At 39.5% G+C, this 24,196-nt stretch overlaps 1 protein-coding gene across 1 annotated transcript in view; it reads left to right on the top strand.

The window, feature by feature from the left end:
• Nucleotides 1-24,196, top strand: part of adam12b (ADAM metallopeptidase domain 12b) — a 275,387-nt gene that overhangs the window by 233,124 nt on the left and 18,067 nt on the right. Inside the window, exons 17-20 of the mRNA XM_069899558.1 lie at nucleotides 11,715-11,913; nucleotides 13,977-14,054; nucleotides 19,850-19,958; nucleotides 21,821-21,956. Coding sequence (XP_069755659.1) covers nucleotides 11,715-11,913; nucleotides 13,977-14,054; nucleotides 19,850-19,958; nucleotides 21,821-21,956 — 522 coding nt within the window. The remainder of the gene's footprint in view (nucleotides 1-11,714; nucleotides 11,914-13,976; nucleotides 14,055-19,849; nucleotides 19,959-21,820; nucleotides 21,957-24,196) is intronic.

The raw sequence follows: 24,196 nt of genomic DNA on the forward strand, positions 1-24,196 counted from the left end.
TTTAAATCTGTTATCTTCATTCCTGCTTGATTTTTTTTTTGGCAAGATATATTTTATATCCAATTATAAGAGAGCTTTTGGCACAATGGCCTTCATAAATCAAAGTATTGAATGCAGGAGTTGGGATGTAAAGTTGAAGTTGTATCAGACATTGTGATGCTAACTTTGGAGTATTCTGTGCAGTTTTGGTCATCTACCTACAGAAAAAAATATCAATAAGATTGAAGTAATGCAGATAATGTTGCCAGAAGTAAGTTATAGGGAACAGTTGAATAGGTTAGGACTATTTTCCACTGAGGTTGGGTGAGGCGGAAACTAGAGGACATGGGATAAGGGTGAAAGGTGAAATGTTTAAGGGGAACTTTACTCAGAGGATGGTGAGAGTGTGGAACAAGTTGCCAGCAGAAGAGATTCAATTTTGACATTTAATAGAAGATTGGATAGGAGCGCTATGGTATGGGTGCAGGTCGATGGGGCTAGGCCAGTGGTTCTCAACCTTTTTCTTTCCACTCACATACCACATAGGTGCTCTGTGATTACTAAAGGATAGCTTAAGGGGTGGAAAGGTTTGAAAACTACTGCTTTAATCATACCTAATTGACTCATTATGTGTATAGTTTCATAACTCCAAAGGAAATGGGCCAGTGACAATTTTTTTCAAGCAAAATATTTCAGTAATGATTGAGTCTAGAGCAGTGATTCTCAACCTTCCCTTCCCATTCACATCCCACCTTTAGCAATCCCTTACTAATCACAGAGCACCAATGGCACAGGGTTTACTTAAAGTGGGATGTGAGTGGAAAGGAAAAGGTTGAGAACCACTGGGCTAGGCAGAATAATAATAATTTGGCACAGACCAGAGGGGCTGCAGGGCTCTTTCTGTGCTGTATTGTTCTATGGTTCTATAATATCTAGTTCCTTTAGCAGTCTGCATGAAATACTTATTTGGACTGCTTCATTAGGTGGCATGATTGGCACAGCAGTTAGCCCAATGCCTTTACAACACCAATGATCAGAACTAGACCTGGGTTCAAATCCCACGCTGTCTGTAAGGAGTTTATAGATTCTCACCGTGTCTGCGTGGGTTTTTCTCAAAGGCTCTGGTTTCTTCCCACCTTTCAAATGTACCAGCAGAGTAGGTTAATTGGGTGGCATGGACTCATGACTGAAATGGCCTGTTACTGTGCTGTATGTCTAAATTCTTTTAAATAATTACATTTCCCTACCCCATCATTCAGTGTTCCATGTTGATGCTTTACCCATACCACTCACATAAGGACAGTTCAATGCCATGAGTCCATGATCATTTCTCAGCCAAACTTGAGTGGCTGCCATACCTGTTTATTACATAACCAATATTCATCCTTTAGGAACCTTGAATTCCAAGTTGAGTATGCCAAAATTTCAGTTTGAGGTGCAAAAAAATTGGATTGTGTCCAAAGTGAAACACAATCTGGATATATATGATACTGAATGCAACTATAGAGGAGAGCTACCAACACTTGTGTGTAACCTGAGACCTGCTGGTGGCTAATGCTTACCAGCCATGGGTCAAGGTGAAAGGTCATCTGGCACAAGAGGAGAGATGTATGAGACGGGTCAGATGTGTCCAGGGGTTCTTTCCACTGTGATAGAAGGAGAAAAAGGAAGTAATTTCATTCAGAGGCATCTGTGCAGAAAGTATCATCTGAGGAAATGTGAAGAAGATGCGGGAGCTGGGAGAATGGAATGGATAACTTTCAAGGTGACAGATAGGAGGATATATAATCAAGCTGACTGTGAATCTCTGAGGTGCCTCTCACTAGACATTCCCATGAGATGTAGAGATTCAAGAATAGAAGGGGAGAGTCAGAGATAGACCATGTGAAAAGATGGGAACTGGCAACGAAACAGCCATTTTACATTCTAAATGAGAGCAGGATGAAACAGCAATGCAGTCTTTCATGTAGTGGAAAAAATTAAATGGTAAAGGGTAAGGACACAAGTAGAACTGAAACAAAACTATTCCACAAAGACAGGCATAGTTTTGGTCCAAGCTAAACCTTTGATTTGGGAACGCTGAGTGGCATGAAAAGAAAAATTGTTCAATTTTCACCACAAGTTCAGCAAGGAGACTGAGTGTGTTTGTGAAAGGGCTGATATATGACTCATCATCACTTTCCCTTCAACTCTCAAAGATAACCAAGTTTTAGCACCTCTGTTGCATCAAATGTGCCTGACTTCCTCCTGCCACCTCCAAGAATCTAGCTGTATATTATACACTTTAAATTTCCCTGTACTATAGAAACAGCTGCAAATTCATCCGAAGGTTGTGCAAATGATGTGATTGGTTGCATTCAACCAATCTTCATGATCCTGTCATAGTGTACATTTATCAGGCGTGGTATCTCTCTGGTCTTAATGATGAATCCACGTATTTCTTGGCTTTTGTAGTCACTACAAAAGCATCCTCCAGAGGTAATCTGTGGCCTTGTTTCAGTGTAGTCTTGCCAATGACATGGACAAAAAATATATTTTTGATTTCAACTGTACACTCCTGAGATTGAGGCCTTGTTTTAATTGAGAAATACATGTGGCTCCCAAATTAAGTTGAGGTATAGATGGTTTCCCCTGCACCCACATTGTTACATATATACCTTATATTTAGCATTTTGTAGAATTAATCTTATTTGCTATGAGAGATGTGATTTCCAACTGAGCTTCTGACTCAGCTCAGACTCTGTCTCCACCCGTGCAAGGCTCAACTCTTTCACTCATGAACTTTTGATGTCTCTATTATGTACAGTTTGTTGAAATGATTTTCCAATGGACATTGAACACATTTTGCCAAATCCAGATAATTTAATTTTGGGCCACTTTTTGTTATGTACAGTTTGTTGAAATGATTTTCCAATGGACATTGAACACATTTTGCCAAATCCAGATAATTTAATTTTGGGCCACTTTTTGTTATCCACAATAACTACAACATCTAACAAAGGTTGGCCCTATTTTCTACTTCTTTTCCCCTCCACCATTAAACAGTACAACAACAAATTCAATCAGGGACTTATTTAAGGACTCTTTTAAACTTTATTGACTTTTTTTTCTCTATTTCTGTATTGCACAGTTTGTTTTCATTATTTGTTTACCTGTGTACATTTTTTTTTCATGACCAATAAGTGATAAATCTGCCTCGCCAGCAGGAAAAAGAATCTCAGGATTGTATGTGATTTCATGTATGTACTCTGACAATAAATTGAAATCTGAAAGAAAATCTACTTTTTCTTTCCTACCTTTTGTCTTGTGTTTCAGTCAATATACTTCCTGTGGTTGGCCATCTCACATTTATAGCCTGTCTCTGGATAGTTGTGCAGCCTTAGATGTTGATAAACACTTTCATGAGTTAACTGTCTCATGCAGAAGCCATTATTTCTGGCTGGTCTCCAGAATTCTGTACATGTCCAATCATTGTTGAACAAGTCTATGAAATTACAATGATCTTCTAAGGATCTTAGCATCATTAAGAAAGTGCCCAGGGATTTTCTCTTGCATTGATGGCATGTGGAGAATCTGTAGCAGTCAATAATTTCATTTCTAAGTGGGTTGTAATTTGCTGATAATTCACTTAATGCATTCTACAGGGTCCCACATTATAGTTTGGTACAACTTGTTCCCTAGTAACCAACGACAGAAAATACTTTACCTACAATGCTTTATATGCCATAGCTGGCTCGACAGAGAGTCATCCTTACACCATTACACTTCTTTAGTTAAGTTACCTGGTTAGAAATGCAATGCCTCAGACAATCCTGTGCTATGGAATTGAATCACACAGCTCCCTGACTCTCACTGTACATCAACATATTTTCTCAACTCGGAGGGATTACAACGTTCAGTGTTTTGATTTATGCTGGCTATCTAAATTTTGTAGCTTCATTTGGTCCTGACGCTGAACTTCGTTTTCTCTCTCTCTCTCTCTCTCTCTCTCTTCCCCCCCCACCCCCCCCCCCACCTTCACTTGCCCTCTCACTCCTCGAAAATATTAAAAATTAAAGTACACAAGGATTGTCATCAAATAAAATACTCTGGTAGTTTGAAAATCATTTATGAAAGTCATAAAGTTTAAGAAGTAAGTATTTTCCCATGATTAGCACAGCAGCAAGGTATTTTAGTATGCTACAGTGTTTTTAAGAGTCTGAAAGTGAATGTCAGGACACAGTTGTCTTATGGTAGAGGGTCAGAAAGATTGAAAGTTCCGACACAAATCCATATTGCTGCAATGTAGTGAGTTTGAAAGCACATGATGTAACCTTTAACATCACCACTATCGTTAACAACTAATATATATTATATATCATATATTCTGGTGTTTAAAAATAAAGTTTGGCTTTTAGGAGGGCAGTCTACTTACTCTATTCAATTTAAATCAAAGTGGCTAAGGCAAGTGCTGATGTTAATTAGAAACTCTATGTACAAAGGGACTTGAAATCTTTGCGCATTTGCTTGTACAATTCAGATGAGTTAAATGCCAATTGCATCTGAATGTCCTGAACAGTTACTGGGTCCCTTTACCAATAAAGCCTGCACAGTATTTCTAAAGTAGTCTGAAAAAATTAGTAAGCTGAGTGTCATTCTCTCAGAGCTGTAGTCCACGCATTGTTAAGAGCTCATTTAAATTTGAGAGAGTTTCATAAAAGAAATGTGTTCTACAAAAATTGAGCCCAGGTATCTGAATTCCTCAATGAATAGAGAAAAAAAATCTTTCCAGCAGGAAAATTACTTCTTGAAGCACTGAAGCGGCAACACTGATTTCATTCCACTTCAGAAAATTCACCATCAGACTGGCTTTTGTCAAAATATCCCAAGTCAATTCTGGATGGTAATGCATGAATTTATGAAAGGAGCAGGAAGGATGCACAGGTTCTCTCTATTTCTATAGATATGTGGAATAGTGAAATGGTATTTTCAAACAAAATAGCATTATGAGGTCTTAAGTCTTGGCCTAGAAGGAAGAGTTCAACAGAAAACAGTGCTCTGAAGTTGCTTTAGACTTTAAGGTTGAGTCAATCTTTGTGTTGACCACAACTTAATTCCAGACTTATTTGAAGAATCATAAAGACGAGAAAAGGGTTAGTCATACTTCTCTGGGAAATACACATCTCAAATCTTCCTGGTCCACATAAGTAAAGTTATTTTTTAATAACTTTAATAACTATTAAATGTTAAGAACATATTTGAATCAGTGGAGACTGCTTCATTCAGTATATGTAAGACAAATTTTTGAATAATAGGGAGATTAAGAGTGATGCAGAATCAGTGAGTAATGGAGTTGTCCATGGCCAAATCAGTCATGATCGTATTGAATGACAGAGCAGGCTCGATGGGCCAGATGGCTGACTCCTGCTCCAAGCTCTTCTGTTTTTATGTAGGAGGACAAAGCCTTACTTTTTGACTTGCTTGCAAAGTTTCTATATACATAGGAAATATTAACTCCCAATTTGATTTATATTGATGGTCCTTCATTTTAAGTAAATACTTGGAAATTTGATGTGGTTTTGTATGGGGTTAGTTTTAGGTCCTTCTGGGTTATTTTATTTTAGAGATAATAAGTAGACATCAAATTGGTTTGAATAATGCATATTGATACCATTAAGTTAGGTATTCTAGTGCACATCTGGCACGGCTCTCATGGAGGGCTGTAAGCAATCTCCCCTCACCCTTTTCCACTGAAGGGGTAGAGTAGACTACTTACAGACTTTCAGGTTTCAGCATGGTTTGTGCACCAACCAAGAAAGCAGTGGACACCGCCAGTGGAATCATCCAGAGAAGAAAAGATGCCTTGGACCTTCAGAAGAAGGGAGTCCATCTTGGCCTCCTGCCCATCTTCTGCACTACCTGGCCCATGTGTTCCTCCCACTTTCCTTGAAGAGCAAGGAAGACTTCAAGCAAGATGACAATGGGTGAATTCCATTTCCTCCTTTCCCAATTGATCAAGATCCTCTTCACTGTCACTATTATCCCCAACTTTGGTGTCATCTGCAAACTTACCAATTATGCCATCTACATTCTCATTCAAATCATTAATATATATGGCAACCCAGCACCGATCTCTGTGGCATGTCACTGGGCACAGGTCTCCAATCTGATTAAGAACAAAACTCACTACTGCCCTCTTCCCCCTTCCATTAAGACACTTTTGAATCTAATTTGAAAGCTCATCCTGGATTCCATGTTATAATTTTTCAGATCAGCCACCATTCTGGACTTTGCCAAAGGCCTTAATAATGTCTTCCACCCTGCTTGTTTCCTGGCTTCTCCTTGCACCCTTCTTAAATAAAGGCACAACATTAGCCTTTCCCCTCTTCCGGTATCTCATCCATGGTGAAAAATTTCTGCCAGGTCTTCAATTTCAAGTTTTCAGATGACAAGACTACAGAGAAGAGGTGGAAAATCTCGTGATGGTGTGAGAATAACAACTTGAGTCTCCTTGTGGACAAGACGAAGGAGGTGGTTGTGGACTTCAGGAGGATCAGGAATGACCATGATCCATTGCACAATAATAAATCAATCATGGAGAGAGTAGAGAGGACTAAATTCCTCAGAGTTCAATTAAGAAGGGAATTAACCTGGATGCACAACGTCTCTTCACTTGTCAGGAAGACACAACAGTGAGTGCACTTCCTGAGAAGACTGAGGCGGGCAAGGCTACCAGCTACCATCATGTCAATCTGGTACAGGAGCTCTATTGAGAGCTTCTTGATCGGCTGCATCTCAGTTGGATAGATTGCTGTAGAGAAGTAGATCAGAGGACCACAGGACCCTAAGAGTGTCAGAGAGGATCACTGGGGTCTCCTTCCCCCTCCCCCCCCCCCCCCCAGGATCGTTGTCTGAAGAGGGAGCACAAAATCGTAGAAGACCCCTACCACTGCACATGCAGCATATTTCAGCTACTCCCATTGGGAAGGAGAAACCTGTACAGGAGTATCAGAGACAGCACAAAGAGGCTGAGAAACAGCTCCTTCCTGCAGGCAGTGAACTAAATTAACTGTTCATACTAACTATCTGACACGTGACTATTTATTAAACCATATTTATTTATTTGTATATTTGTCCTGTATGTCCATTGCTCGTCTCTGTGTGTTATGTCTGGTTATGTGTTTGCATGTTTTGCGCCGAGGATTAGAGAACACTGTTTCATCAGGTTGTACTTGTGCATTCAGATGATAAATGAACATGAACTTCCTTGCTTCCCACAACATCCTCGGATACATGTAGTCGGGCCCTAGGGATTTATTTACCCCTGCATAGAGCATAGAAATCTACAGCTCAGTACAGTCCCTTCAGCCCACAGTGTTGTGCCAACATCACAACCTACTCTACCAACAGCCTAGAATTTCTCTACAGCATAACTCTCCATTTTACTCAGTTCCACGTACCTAATAGAACAAGACAGAACAAGGTGTTGGCTTCAATTCAGCTAAGTGGAACAGGTTGAGTTGTTATAATGGAAATATCCACAAGGTCCTGAGGTTCAGTTGCACATGGGTAGGTCTGGCACCTGAAATTTAAGAACTGTTCCAGGATAATCTTATCATCAGGCGCTTCTCAGGTGCAAGTGCAGTAAATAATTAGAAATAATAGAATATTATTGCTTTCATTGCAAGAGAGAATTGGATCCAAAAGAGGGGAGATTATGTTTCAGTTATAAAGAGATCACATTTATTATACTAGGTATAACATTGGTTTCCTTATTTTGGAAAAGATGTAAATTCATTGGAACCAATTCAGGAAAGTTCTTACTATTACTGGTACCAGATGTGAGCAGGGTGACCTTATTAGGAAGAAGAGAATAGGTAGGCTTCTATCCCCTGGAGTTTAGAAGAGTATAAACTGACAAATGAAAGTTGTCAGATCTATAAGGGTCTTGACAGGGCAGATCTGGAGAGGATAATCCCTCTTTTTAGGAGAATCTAGAGCTAAAGGTCACGGTTTAAAAACAAAGGGTCATCTATTCAAATCGGATATGAGGTGAATTATTTCACTCAGCATGCTATGAGTCTTTGGAATTCTCTTCTTCAAAGGGCTGGGTACAAAGTCTTTTAAGGCAGAAGTAGATTGATGAGAGGTTACGAGAAATGCCAAGCCAGATTTCATCCTTCAACAACAGCAGCAAACATCAAAGACCTTCAGCACCCAGCACACACTCGGTTCTCACTGCTGCCATCAGGAAAGAGGTCTAGGTGGCACGAGACTCACACCACCAGGTTCAGGAACAGCTGCTACCCTCCACCATCGGACTCCTCAATGACAAACTCAATTAGAGGCTCATTTAAGGACTGTTACTTGTGCACTTTATTGATTTTCTTTTTGTCCTTTCTGTATTGCACAGTCAGTTTGTTTACATTCGTATCTGCTTACAGTTATTTTGTTTACTTTGTGTACAGTTTATTTTTTGCACTACCAATTAGTGGTAATTCTGTTGCGCCCACAGGAAAAAGGAATCTCAGGATTGGATGTGATGTCATGTACGTACTCTGACAATATATCTGAAATCTTCAGATCAACCATAATCTTATTGAACAGCAGAGTAGACTCAAGGAGCTGACTGACTCCTGCTGCTAATCCACATGTTTCAATGTATTAAACTGACATTTCAGCTTCAAACCACATATTTGAAGTGCCTCGGAGACTCTTTTATGTCTAAAATACTGAGTGAAAGTCATCCCTTTGTGAATTATTGTGACAATTTGAGAGAGGTTACAACACTTTGGAACTGGCAAGACTAGGCCAAAGGGAGAGGGGTTTCTGGGATTGGGTGGGTGCAGGGAGATGGTGGGGACGTGGTGGCAGGGACGTCTTCACTAATCATCTTAAACATTGTGATGTGCCTGCATACATAACTTTAAGGAAGACATAATACTCCAAATGCTGGACAATTTGAAAACCTGTGTGTGCTGGAAGGAACAAGTGTATTTGAGAAGTTGCAGTTCTGTCCTGTGGAAGAAGGATTGCAAGTATTATTTTATGATTCCAAGGATTTCACAAATGTAACCAAAATAGTGAATTAATTGGCTAAACTGCCCACACAGGCAAACATGTTCAGAAGGGAGAGGTACCCTTCACTTTATGGTAAATAGAAGAATCACATCTTTAGTGGCTTATGGCCTTGAAATCTTGGCATAATTACATGTATGTAAAACTGACCTTTTTGAGAGCCAAAGTAAGTACTTCCATCACAATGCCAAACTATACCTGAACAGATGAGTTTACTTGATGGAAATGTTTGCAATGCAGATTAAAACAACTCGCTTCAATGTGCAGGAGTCCTATAATTTATTGACTGCACAGTGCACTTGGCAGCTCAGTCATAAAATTTGTAGAAGTGAACTGCAAGCTAAGTGTTTTACTTAGATGTTAGCTAAGCTAAACAAGTCAAATGCTATAATTTTATCAATCAAATTAGCCATACTGAGGGAAGAAGGTAGAGATGGGGAGTGGGGGAGAGCGGGGGGGTAAATAGTTTATTTTGAACTCTGATGGCTACATAAATGATGGTCAACATTTTTTTAAAAATCCCTTTTATTAGAGATTATTCCAAACTAAGAATAATCCTGAACTTTTTGACTGTTCATTCAAACCATTTTAGAAAGTGCCAATAGAATCATAAAAGTTTTATAGCATTGAGACAGGTGCTTTGGCCCAACTTCTCCAGGTAAGTCAAGTTGTCTATCTGTGTTCAGTTCATATCCCTCCAAACTTTTCCTATCCAAGTACTAGACTAAATATCTTTTTGTATGTTGCAAATATACCTGCCTCTACCAATGTATCAGACACCTTGTTCCATTTATCCACCCCTCGTCTAAAGCGACCCAGTCTTTCCCATCATCTAAATGTCTTCTAGTTATAGATTCTGCCACCCTGCGAAAAAGACTGTGATTGTTTACCTTATCTATGCTTCTCATTATTTTATAAACCTCCATAAAGTCCCCCATCAGCCTCTTGTGCTCCAGAGGGAAAAGCTCCAAACTCTGCGTATAATTCAGCGCTCCTTGTCTACGTGCTTTCCCACTTTCAAGGAACTATCTGTCTGTACTTTTACCAAAGTGCCAGGTTTGAGTGAAGCCTGAGTTAAATTTCATCTGCCCATTCCTTGGCCTTATTCCCAGTTCATCTCAATCCTGTGTCAGTCTCAGATAACCCTCTCGACTTTCCACCACCCTCCAATTTTGGTGTCATTTGCCAACTTATTAACCATGCTAACTACATCGTCATCCAAGTCGTGAATAAAGATGGCATTTGACAGTGGGCCTAGCATCCATCCCTGCAATACATTCTGGCCTCCATTCTGAATAACCACTACCACCCACTGTCTCCTACCATCAAAGCTCATTCTGTTTCTAATTTGCCAGTTCACCTCCTAGACCAGCCTAATTTCAAGTCAAGTTTATTGTCATCTGATTGCACGAGTACAATCTGATGAAACAGTGTTCTCGGGTCCTCAGTGCAGACGCACCACCAGACATAACATACATCAACAATGCATCTGTAGAAAATTTTGGGAAGATCTAAATCAAATATTAAATAAAATAACAGAAAACAATATACCAAAGAATCCAGAGATCTTCCTCCTAAGTAACATAAAAAACAAAGAATTTGGAATTGATTTGGAGGATGCACAAAAAAGATTTGTTAAGATAGCTCTAGCCGTAGCAAAAAAATGTATTATGTCAACCTGGAAATTGGAAGATAATTTGAAAATACAACAATGGTATATAGAAATGAATAAATGTATTCCATTAGAAAAAATAACATAAAGTTTAAGAAATAATATTGAAATATTCGAACAAATATGGGAGCCTTACATGAAACACAATAGCGAAAACCTACCGGGGACAATCACTACCTAAGTTAACGGAAGGAAAAGGAAATGAAAAGAATGGACTCAGTGGAATTTCTGGTGTATTTTTATTGAATGACAACATTGTCTGACTGGTTTAATGTATCCTAGATTTTGTACCTTAAATGGACAGGAGGGGGGAGGTAGGGAGGGTGGGATGGGAGGAGGGGGGGGGGGGAGAAAATGGCACTGTATATGTGTGAAAAGGAAAAAGTGTGTACCATGGTTAATGTGATTTATGGTGTGAAAAATAAAAAAATTTAAAAAAAAACCAATGCATCTGCAGGACAGGTACTCATATATACAAATAAATAAAGAAATAATTGATGTTTCATGAATAAGAGTCTCTGATAGTTATGTGCACCGTTCCTTCGGTCATTCAGCAGAGCCAAAAGTGGCCTCTGCAACTTCATTTCCCCAACATTATTTTTTTTGGCCTTACTAAACTCCACAAAGGCAATATCTATTACCCTCCACTCATCGATCTTCTTGGTCATCGCTTCAAAAAGTGCAATGAAGTATGCGAGACACTATTTCCCACATAAGAAGCCGACTATTCCCTAATCAGTCTTTGCCTTTCCAAATGACAACTGTGGAACATATCCAATAGCAATAGAAAAATAGTCCCATTAACAAATGGATAGTTTGAACTTTGCTAAAAGGTGGCCAGTAATTGGAAGATGATTATCAGTTATTTGCATTGCATCTTTAAACGAATATGCTGATACTTTTGCTACAGCTCAATTGATTAAGATAACCTCTGGATAAACCTTGGCATCATCTCTTCACTTCATTTCTTCTCATATATGCCGGTTGTCTATTTTTTTGTTAACAGAGATGCCCAATGCGGAAAAATCCAGTGTCAGGGAGGAGCAAGTCGTCCTGTTATTGGAACAAATGCAGTCTCCATAGAAACTAATATCCCTTTACAAGAAGGTGGAAAGATCTTGTGCCGTGGTACACATGTTTATCTGGGTGATGACATGCCTGATCCAGGACTGGTGCTAACAGGCACTAAGTGTGGGGAGGGGAAGGTAGGAATCATCCCTAATCTGTTGAACAAATAAATATCCAGCCTTTCTGTTTAGATTGGATGACTGTCTTTAAATTGTAAGTGAAATGGCCTTTCATTGCTTCTGTCTTGATTAGAAAGTTAAAGCGTACATTTATATTGGAAAGATTAAAAAGAAAACGAAGTGATCTGACATTCAATGTAACTTAATTACCAGTAATTAAGTAGATTATTCCTTAACATCTTGCATGCACTAAACTAACAAGACATATTGAGTAGATTCAGGTTCATACACCAGAGCACCCTTCGAGTGCTCATCTCAAGCTGTTGGATAGAATTCACAGCCTGCCTGTGTAAATCACTCTTCATAAAGTTCCACAAGAAGAATGCTGCAGGGTCTCAGGAGGGAACAACCGCCACCTCCGCTTCTCCTAGCTCCACAGGATATTTTTTTCAACATCTCTTTTAAACTTTCCTTTTATTAATGACCACTAGGCCTCAAAGTTGGACACACTTAATGGATGCAAATTTTAGTGCATTTAATGAGCCTGGAGACTATTTTTACCATTTTAAAGGCTATGAATATTTATGAATTTGGTAGCGGAACTGATCACTTAGCTGATTGATGTGGGCATTTCCACTGCTAAGATGGAGTCCTTTGTACCAATTTTATTGCAATTTACTACTGATGTGACAAATCTTTCATTTAATCAAAGATTAAAAAAGGAAGAAGGAGGAAAAGGATTTGCATTTACAGAACAACTTGCAAGGGCCTGAGGACTTTCCAATTCAAGTTGGTCAATCTCTGAGATGTAATTGGTCATGAAACTGAGAGAAATGAACCATTTTCATTGCACGTAGAGGCCACAGAGAGGAATAAAGTATTTGTTTGAGGAGGCAGGAGAAGGGATAAAGATTGGCCATTCTACTGGGAGAACTCTCCCACTCATGCTTGAGTAATACCATCCATCCAAAAGAGAGTAGTTCTTTCACTGGCCCTGGAGGATCATCCTGAAGTGGGGATTGAACCCACAGAGAGCTACAACTGGGCTTTGACTGTGTTATTAGAAGTGTTATCAGAACTGCAGCTTGTCAAAAATCCATTACTTAGAATTTCAGTTAAAATATTGCTGTAATTTTGATTATAATGTTTCTAACAGACTGCAAATTGTGCCCGTCGTCGAGAGGTTTCCCATCTCAGTAATACCTCTGTGAAGCAAAGCTACTTCACATTATAAAGAGAGGTGAAACAAAAGGTAGTTGGCACCATTCCATGCTTGCATGTTGCAGTAGGAAATGAAAGCACAGGGTTCCACTATGTCCCTTGGCTCTGAGAAGGATGAGATCATTGAAGATCTGTAAGGAGTGGTCTTGTTTGTATGGGGAGGGGCAGTCAATAAATTTGTGCATTTATGTAAAACTCCCCAAAATAATAAAATGTCCCCAGGGTTTTATAAAACTAGATTTGGCACAGAGGCTCAAAAGGGAATAGGAAACCGAATGCTTGTCCTGAGTTTCCCTGTTCTAAATCAAAAATTTAACCTTTTAAGCATAAAAAGAAAGGCAAGTAAAATGGCAAATTTAGAAAATGAAAACACAAAGGAGCAAGATACGTTTTGATGCAACATTCAATGAGGTTTTCTGGGACTTGGTTTTATCATGCCATCCCTTCAATTGCTGCCTGCAGAGATCCCTCAGCCCCTCTGATTTAAAACCTAATGCATATACTGTATGTTAGATCTCAGCACGGACTCACCCCATCCAAATCATTGCTGTTTTCGCTAGAACCCTAATTTCTTCCCTTAAAGCTTTTGATCACCTCTCAAAGTGTATAATTTTTATTGTTATGATGTTTTTTTTTATTTACAACTCACTGAAGCATTTTACCCTGTTTTTCTACATCAAAGGAGTGGTTATGGTTGTTCAAGGTAACTAAAGCAGGGATTTCTATGGACTATTATCGTATGTACTGTAAAAAAATAACCGTTCATACATTCAAATGTTTTAAGATGTCCATGACTTTTGATTAAATTTACACTTAATCATGAATGTTTAGAATAACACAAATATTTCTTGTTTTCCCAGATTTGTCTAAACCGACAGTGCCAGAACATTAGTGCCTTTGGAGTGTTAGAATGTGCTTCTAAATGTCATGGACAAGGGGTGAGATTGTGTACTGTTACGGTTTTCGAATGTGCATTTTAGTCTTGATATGAAAAAAATACTTTCTTGGTCATAAGATCACGTTCCAAAAGCAGTTTAAAATTAATAATCAGTTCATTAAATCAGCAGTAATCTAAAACTGATCCTGTTCTCAACTAAACGTATTAACAAAATGGCAGATAAATGACATATTCCAGATGATAAAGTGTAATCCTGCAGGTAATTTTAGCAAAGCAAATCTGAAGTTGTTAACACTTGTTATATGTAGAATTTAAGAACCGGTAAGTCGAAGGTTAGCAACAACTATCTAAACTATTTTCTCACCACCTAATGTGAAGGTTCCTTTGATGTGATTCTGAAGAAAGATGGATAGGCAAAATTTCTCTATTGGATATTTTCTGAGTACACTACATAATTGAGTTGAACAGCCCTAAACTCGTACAAGAGAGTTTATGAGCTCCATAGGACTTCCAGCATAAGCATGTGGAAATGTAGAATCCGGGGGGAAAAATTGCTTATCCCATTATCCAAATATGTTCTTCGTTTTAATTTTTAATTTAGCCATGCAGCACGGGAACAGCAGTTTCTGGCCCATTAGCCCACGCTGCCCAATTACACCCAATGAACCTACAACCCTGGTGCATTTTGAAACGTAGGAGGAGAAAACCAGATCACCTGCAGGAAACCCACTGGGAGAACATACAAACTCCTTACAGACCGCATCGGATTCGAACCTGGGTAGTTTGCACAACCACTAACTGTCCTGCCTGTTTACTAATTAATTTGCCCTGGATTTCAGTAGATACTTTTCAAAACCCACTGCTGGTTTAGTAAAGTTCTCGACAAAGGTTTATTTCATTTAGCCTTTTACCCTGATGTTAAATAACAAAGCAATTAGGAAAATTATTCAACTCACTCCACTTCACACAATGCATTTAGGCCTATTAGACAAACCACAAAAGGATGATTGCGAGTGCTTGTTCCAACTTCAGATTATGTATTTGAAATTATCCTTTTTATTGGATGCATTTCTGGTCACCCAGCTGTTGGAAGGGTAGTGTTGAAATGGAAGGGGCGCAGAGGAGATTGCACATATGTTACGAGGACGAGAGGGCTTGTGTTATCGGAAGCAGTTGGATGATAATAATACTGAGGTTATCGTCATGCATGTTTTACAATGTAGTTATGCACCAAAATTCTTACTTGCTGTAGCTCAGTGGTTCTCAACCTTTTTCTTCCCACTCACATCCCACTTTCAGTAATCCCTAGGCCATTGGTGCTCTGTGATTAGTAAGGAATTGCTGAAGGTGGTATGTGGGTGGAAAGGGAAGATTGAGAACCACTGCTCTAGACCCAATTGTTAGTGAAATATTTTGCTTGAGAAAAATTGTCATTGGCCCATCTCCTTTGGAGTTTTGAAACCGTGCGCATAACGAGTCAATTAGGAACGATTAAAAAAAGTGGTTTTCAAACTTTCCACCCATATACCACCTTAAGCAATCCCTTACTAATCACAGAGCACCAATGGCATAGGGAATACTTCATGGTATGTGAGGGGAAAGAAAAAGGTTGAGAACCACTGCTTGCAGCTGAATATGAACTTGCAATAAAACTGTATAGTAAATATAATTGAATTAAAAAGAATAATAAATACCTAAAATAGATGGATAATAAAATGAATCCTATTGCAAAAATAAACGTGACTTGTAGCAGTCCTTTTGTGCTGTTGGAACAGTCCATGATTAGTGTGATGGGGGAGGTTCAAGAATCTGATAGCTCTCAGAAAGAAACTGTTCTTGAACGTAGAAGTGCTTGTCATCAGATTTCTGTATTTTTGCTGGAAGATAGCAGTGACCAGGGAGGTGCTGGTCCTATATGATGTTGGCCACCTTCTTGAGACAATCTCACATAGATATCTTCAATGGGCGAGAGGTCAGAGCCTGTGATAGGTCTGGCTGAGCGATGGATAAGCTGAGTTCTTATTCCCAAGAGTATATGACACGAAAGAGTGATCATACAGCAATACTGTAAGATCATGAGGGGCAGGGGTAAAGTAAATGCTCACAGTCTTTTTCCCAAGATAGATGATTCTAGAACTAGAAGGTGTAGGTTCAAGGTGAAGGGGGTGAGATTTAAGAAGGACCTGAAGGGTATTTTTTTCTCATTGAGGGTGGTCCAATTCTGGAAAGAAGTGAACACAGTTCTGGCCTTCAAAAGACATTGAGACAGGTTTATGGATAGGAAGGGCTTAGAATAATATGGACAATATTGCAGGTGAATGGGACTAGCCCAGAATCTTAACGTGGTATGACTCTGCCACTTGGTTTATTTTGTTTAAAGGGTGGCACGGTTAGCGCAACGCTGTTTCAGCGCCAGAGACCGAAGTTAGAATCTGTCGCTGTCTGTAAGGAGTTTGTACATTTTCCCTGTGTCTGCGTGGGTTTCCTCTGGGTTCTTTAGTTTCTTTCTATCATTCAAAACATACCGGGGTTGTAGGTCAGTTGGGTATAATTGGATTGCACAGCACAGGCTTCATGGGCCAAAAAGGCCTGTTACCATGCTGTATGTCTACATTTAAATGGTTATTTTAATGGAGATCTACATTTATTGTTCCATCTTGCATATTTAAAATAATTTCTTTCGAGTGACTTTTACTTGCTGCCCCACACCATCATGAAGCCATTAATATCGGACTAATTGTCACACTATTTGTATTTTCTTAATTACAACCGAGCTATCACATTCCCTCAAGCCCATAAAGATTGGCATTCCATGTGGTCAAATATAAAGCAGAATCAGAAGAGGGAAAAAAGCACAGAGGTCTCCAACCTTCCATCTCTCTCTCCATTTTTTTCTGTTTTCTTCAGTAACTAATTCTTTCTTTAGCATAAAAGTTTCACTGCAGGCCTGCCTCAAATAATAACATGAATAACTCATATTGAGATGACCCTGCATTTGAGTAGAACAATCGGTTTCCATTGCTTTCTCTTCCATTGTTCTGCACAGCCTCTTGCAAATTAATTCGGAGTTAGCAAGAAGCACAAAATTAACACTCGATCGTTGCTCCTCTGAACCCAGTTTTGGGGAGAGGCAAAGCAATGCCCACAAACCCACATTATTCTCGTATTGCACCACCGTTCCTGTATGTATTTAGGGTGATTTTTTATTTTGATGCCTGAGCATAAAAACAAGATTTGAGTCAGGCAATTTTCCTGTCAAGGGAAGTGGATAATTTGCTGTCATTGTGCTTCCATTCAATTGGAAAGATAATTGAGCAGCGTTCTCCATTGATTCCTCAACTCGGTCTGTTTTATGCTTTACTGGTAAGTTGAAAAATATCCTTCTTTACTCTTCCAGTAAAATTACGATCGAGATTAAAACTTAGCCCATTATTTAATGCTACATTGGAAGATTGCAAAGTGTAATTATTCCAGTCAAAAAAAATATTCAAAATAAATAAAGGTTTCACATGCAAAGTGAAATCTTTTTCAGGGATTAATGATTTTTTAAAAATCCTCTCATTGTTGAGCAATCAGTTGCAATATTAAAATCTTTTTTATTTTCACCTGTTCAAAAATTCACTTCAGTTAAATGTTTTATATATCTACTGAACTATTAATAGACTATAATTTTACACTACATAATATTTCAACCTAATTATTCCTTCTCAAGCATGTAATGTTACGATCCCACTAATTCATATTCATGCAACAAATAAGCATCTTGTAAGGACACACGAGAGACAGCAGATGCTGGAATCCGAAACAATAAAACAATCTTCCAGAGGAACTCAGCTGGCTGAGAAGTAGCTGTAGGAGGGAAATAATGGTTAACATTTCAGTTCATTACCCTCATTAAGACTGGCTCTTGACGAAAAGTTAGGACCCATAACCTGAAACTAAGTCTCGATGAGCGTCAGCCATTCTGTCTCTCCCACTGCTGAGATCCTGCTCAACCCGAGTTCCTCCAGTGGATGGCTTTTTCCTCCATGCATCTTTCAAACTTCACTTGTTCGATGAAACATTTATTTTTGCTGAATGTAAATCTTTTTTAATTGATAAAATTGTATTTTAAAGCAATAAAGAGGTTATGTGTTCCTTCCAGATTATCTGTGCCCAGAGGCTCGAGCTCCCTGTGGGTAACTTTGCCCACCAGCAGAGCCCATCACGGATGTGATTTTCCACCTCATGGAATTAGATTGGAGAATGATGTGCAGTCTGAAGTTTAATTTTAAATATGTATTGCCAGCAGGGCTTTCCGCTGAGAAAGCAAAGCACTTTTGATATTGCTGAAGTAAATAAATCAGCCAGTGTCATTGGATGGGAGGCTGTCAGTAAACCAACATGACGTGGTTGTGGTCGGTGTGGGCTCAAAGCCCATTTCTCACTCCCTAACATCCAATGGACTCGTATTTTAGACTGCCATCTATGCCGTTTCCAATGTGACTGAGAGAATCATTATTTAATGCTTGAGAGAATCCATTATTTAATGCTACAAAGCAGATTGCCAAGTGACCTGCTCCTTATTCTGGATCAAGTCATGGAAACTGAATGGATTGGATTAATTTAATAAAATTTAATTTCACAAGGCTGGAAGACCCCCTCCAAAACCCCTGATTCTTTGCCCCTTTTCCAAAAATGATTGAATAAATTAAAACCATGTGTGTTTATTTATAACAAGTTCTCCTCCAAAACAAATGGACACTTCTGAAGCTGCTGCAGTCATTGTATTTCTCAACCATTGGTCTCGGCCACCATTGCAAATCATTTAATTTGTGATCTTCTGTCTTGCTCATGATGGCACCACGGCATGTTTTGTTGCTGTGGTATATAAACGTGCCCCATATATTATTTATAAAGCCTACATTAGTTCCCAATTAAGCAGCATTTTCCACAGTTTCAGACTTCTGGGTGACTCACCCCTCAGTGTTTCTCTACCCTTTGATACCCTTGTGACTCTTTATATCTGTGCTTCTCCAGCTTCCACCTTTGAGAAGCTTCCTCCAATGTCCTTGAACTAAGCCGTAGTTCATCTGCCATCTTATCTGCTTGCGTAGTTTGGTGTCAATATTTTTTGATAACAGTGTTAGATTTCAAGAGAACATTGACAGTCTGGTAGAATGGTTAGACGTGGCCAGATAAAATGCAACACAGAAAATTGCCGCTTGTCACAGTTCACTCGAGGGATGAGAAGCTGCAATTATATCAGGATGACACATTTCTCAAGGAGGTAGAAGAGCAGAGTTTTGGTGGTAAATGTGCGTAAATCATTAGAAGGTAGGAAGCAGTTCAGAGCTATGACCGAATCCTAAACATTTTAACCAGAAGCCAAGAGGACAAGAAATGAAATCTAAAGCTCAGTGACATTGTAGTTCAATACTGAGTCTAATCTAGTGCAGGATTTGAGAGCCGATTCTAAAGCAAGTTGTGGCTTTGCTGCACGGTTCCATGTAAACTGAGATCACAGATTCAGCATTCCAAATCTGTGCAGAGGTTCAGGAGGTCCTCAAGGCATATAGAGAAAAGCAAAGCCTACTTCCATTTTATTGGACAAGCATCTGCTGTTTTGTCATTCACAGCAGGATCCTTGAGGTGTTTTTATTTTAAAAGAGCTCCAAATTATTCGGTGAATAATGTGAAAGGCCCTGCGTGCTGCTATAACTAAATTGATTATCTTTACAGCTTTTCGACTTAACATTCTTTACATGTGAACTTTTTCAGTAAAACAGAAAGCTAAAGTCTGCTCTTGTGTTAGACTTGTAAACAATTACTTTCAATTATTTTACTTGTAACTAGGTTTGTAACAACAATAAGAACTGCCACTGTGACCATGACTGGGCTCCTCCATATTGTGACAAACCTGGCTTAGGAGGGAGTATAGACAGTGGACCCATGAAGCTTGAGGGTAAGTATTTCTATGATTATCAACTGAGCTCTTTTCGTATTAGCTTTAACACAAGATGCCACATAAATATGGAAATCAGTCAAGGTAACATGAATAGGAATGATAGAAAGAAAACATTTTAAACCTGAGAGTTCGTTAACGGAACAAAAATCTGCATGTTTACCCTCCTGCTTCGGGTACTAAAATGTCACGGTACATCGTCAAGTAACCTCAGGCGCATTTTATAAATTGAAGGAACTGTCATTACTAACATACAAAAATAGAACTGAAATATCCTCTGATGCGGTCTCTGGATCTCTCCTTGAGGGTGGGTGGTTTGGGCCTGCTGATGCCATCATCAAATGGTAAAAGTCCCATTTGTTCAGCTGCTGAGTGGTTTCAAGCAGCCATGCTCTCTTTATGGCTATGCCATCCCAGGACTCTTCTCAAAGTGCATAGGCCCCTTTCCCTTTGAAGCAGTCAAGTGTTGGTTCCTTCTATACTTCTCTCCTACCAACGACATTAAACAAAAATTAAAAGCAACATATGTTTTGTGAGGTAAAAAGAAAGCAAGGCTTTTCCTTAAATATGGTGTGGCCCTCAGTGAGGGGCTGTAGGGAGCCCTGTTGAAAATAGATGGTTTAGAGTAAGCAGGCGATTTGCACGGGTACATGGAATCAAACAAGGTGCAGATACTGAAAATTGGAAATTTAAAAAACAAAGAAAATGCTGGAAACATTCTGCGGGTCAGGCTATATCCCTGCAAAGAGATGTTTCAGTTCCCCTCGGCAGGTTTCCTAATCTAATAAAGTGCACTGCACTTGGTGTTCACAGTGCAGCATCTGCATTGGAGAAACTAAATGCAGACTAGTGATGGCTTTTCAGAAAACCTGCTTTTAGTCCACAGGGGTAACCCTGAGCTTCCAGTTTTCTGCCATTTTATTCCAATCACAATCCCATTCTGAGGAGCAACACTTTGTCCTGTATCTGGGCAATATGAATTCTCCAGCTTTTGTCTCAACTTTATGACTGCCTGATTCAGAGTTGGCCAATTCTGCTTGCCATCATTTCTATGAGTTTCTCTATGAGCACAGTCTGGACATCTGGAAAAGTCCCACAGCCATACTATTAGCAACATATATCAGAGAGAAAAAAAGCTGAGTCTAATTCTAACTGGTAGGGCAAATCGTTTGGTTTCACCCCATCAGTGGTATTCCCTTCTTTCTACCCACCCTTCCCCTACCTTCTCTGCAACTGAAAATTAACTTGTCTGCTCTTTTCCAGTTCTTCCTGGCATTTTGTGTTTTCATTTTGCACTTGGTAAATATTGAACAGAGTAAACTGGGATGGTTTAAGTGCTTAGCGGGCATTATCAAGCTTAATTCGACACTGAACGCCAAAATGAAATATGGATGAAGATAGTCAAACATTTGTCCGTGATGATCTGGTAAGGAGCAAGTTAAAGGAGAAAAAAGAGTGAAGGTGGTTAGAGAGAGAATTTCAGGCTGTCAGCCTGTGGCTGAAGATACATTTGTTAAAATCATCAGTGGGCAACGGTCCGGAATTTGCAGACATAGAGAATGACAAACCTTTGGAAGAATCGAAAACCAGGTATGACAGTATTAAAACTTAGGCTTAACAGGAAAAGGTGCAGATCAGGTATCTCAGAGATAGTGGGTGAATAGGACAGTGATATTTTAATTAGGAATGGAAGATTTAGAAATACGAAGCAGGCAGCCAAACTTTAGAAATATGTGAATAAGTTATCAGTGAAAGAATTACTTAGATTAAATGCTGATTAAAGTTTTGTGCAATTGTCATTTATCTATTTTAAAGAAAATACTACTACCATGACTGAAATTCTATGTACCATTGTGTTTCAGGGAACAACAGCTTGTTTGTGGGCATTCTAGTTACCATTTTGAGTCTGATCACGGCTGGAGTGATAATGTGTTTCAAACGGAAGACATTGCTTCAGCTTTTCTTCTCACATAAAATAACCACTGTAGAAAAATTAAGGTAAAGCCTTTTTTAAAATTGAGGTTAAATTATTTTTATCGCTTGCTATGGAGAAGCTACAAGATGTTCCTTCTTTTGTGCTAATCCAGGCCCTTAATTATAGATATTGGATGGAATCACTCTTCACTCTTTAATTGTCTTCACTCTTAGTTTTTAGAGAATCCTGCTCACATCCCTTTTAACTATGAAAGTATGTTTAATGCGGTCTGTTTATAAAGATTTTTTTTTAAATTTCAAATTTAGACATACAGCACGGTAACAGGGCCTTTCGGCCCACAAGCCCATGCTGCCCAATTACACCCAATTGTCCTACATCCCTGGTACATTTTTTTTAAACTGGAGCACCGGAGGAAACCCACATGGAGACCCCCCCCGCCAGGTCCTGATCGCTGGTGCTCTCAGCTACACTAGCTGTGCCGGCCAATGTTCTGAATTGTTGGCATTCCTCATGCCAGGGAATGGAAAATGTTCAAGTTTGTGACTGATGGCTGTAATGGATATTCAAAAATTACACATGCAGCCCTGTGAGATTAAATTGACCCAGAATGCCTATGTTTTAGTCCCAAGTGATCTGGTGTGCCCAAGATATTCATGTTATAAATTTAGTCTTTAATTCACTCATAGTCCTTAAAGTAGAAGGTCAAAATACATAAATGTGTTCTCAAAATTTGACACAGATACCAAACCTGATCCCTTGTACCACTACCAGCCCAACACTCCTGCACTGCTGTGCTGTTCACAATTGCCAGTACCATAGAATGCTACAGCACAGAAAACAGGCCATTCAGCCCTTCTAGGCTGTGCTGACCACTAATCCCATTGATCTGCTCACATTCCATAACCCCTCCCCCCAGACCTCTCCCATCCATATATCTATCCAATCTGCTCTTAAGTTCAAACCTGCATTCACCACATCAGATGGCAGCCTATTCCATACTCACCACTTTCTGAGTGAAAAACTTTCCCCTCATGTTCCCCCTAAACCTTTCCCCTTTCAACTTAAACTATGACCTCTCGTATTTATCTCACCCAATCTAAGTGGGGAAAAAACTCTAATCACCTCAACTCTGTCTATACCTTTCGCAATCTTGTAAACCTCTATCAATTCTGGGTTCCAAGGAATAAAGTCCTAACCTGTTTAATCTTTCCCTGTAACTCAACTCCTGAAGACCTGGCAACATTTTAGTAAATCTTCTCTGCCCTCTTTCAATCTTATTGATATCCTTCCTGTAGTTAGATGACCAGAACTGCACACAATATTCCAAATTTGGCCTCACCAATGTCTTAAACAACTTTAACATAACATCCCAACTCCTATACTCAATACTTTGTTTTATAAAGGCTAAGATGCCAAAAGTTTCTATACAACCCTGTCCACCTGCAACACCACCTTCAGGGAACAATGTATCTGTATTCCCTTTGTTCCTCCGCACTCCTCAGTTACTGTGTATGTCCTACCTTGGTTTGCCCTTCCAAAATCCATCACCTCACACTTGTCTGCATTAAGCTCCATCTGCCATTTTTTTGGATCATTCTCCCAGTTGGTCCAGATCCCTCTGCGAGCTTCGAAAATTTTCCTCGCTGTCCACAATGCCTGCTATCTTTGTGTCATCTACAAATTTGCTGATCCAATTTCCCACATTATCATCCAGATCATTGATACAGACAACAAACAACCACAGTCCCAACACAGATCCCTGAGGCACCCCACTAGTCACAGGCCTCCAGTCTGAGAAGTAACCATCCACTACCAATCTGTTTCCTCCCACACAGCCAATTTTGAATCCAGTTTACAACCTCTCCGTGACCTGAAAATTTAACAAGCTGCCGAAGTCCAGCAGCTTCAACATCTCTTTGGTGTCTGGGTCCACCTCAATCATCTCCTGATCCAGACCAGAGACCTCTGGGACATAGTTATCCCTCCCCTCTCGCTCTTCTTCCTGTAGTTAGATGAAAATGCCTCTGACAGGTCCACGCTAGATCTGCTTCATTAAATGTGTCACGTACCCTGCAATCTTATTGCAGAGTTTCTTGCTTGGGATGGTAGCAATCTCCTCACAAACCATTTTGTTTGTGTGGAAGTCATTGCCAAGACGGGTGAAATATTTCTCAATGATCACTCGAGCGGCTTTCTTGACTGTCTTAGTCCTGACTCGACCCATCTTGGTTCCAGCAGCAGAAGAGCGTGTCTGAACTAACCTCCCATGTGCGACCTTGTCAAAGGCTTGACTAAAGTCCAT

The sequence above is a fragment of the Narcine bancroftii genome, chromosome 10 (assembly GCF_036971445.1).
Source record: "Narcine bancroftii isolate sNarBan1 chromosome 10, sNarBan1.hap1, whole genome shotgun sequence".
NCBI lineage: Eukaryota > Metazoa > Chordata > Chondrichthyes > Torpediniformes > Narcinidae > Narcine > Narcine bancroftii.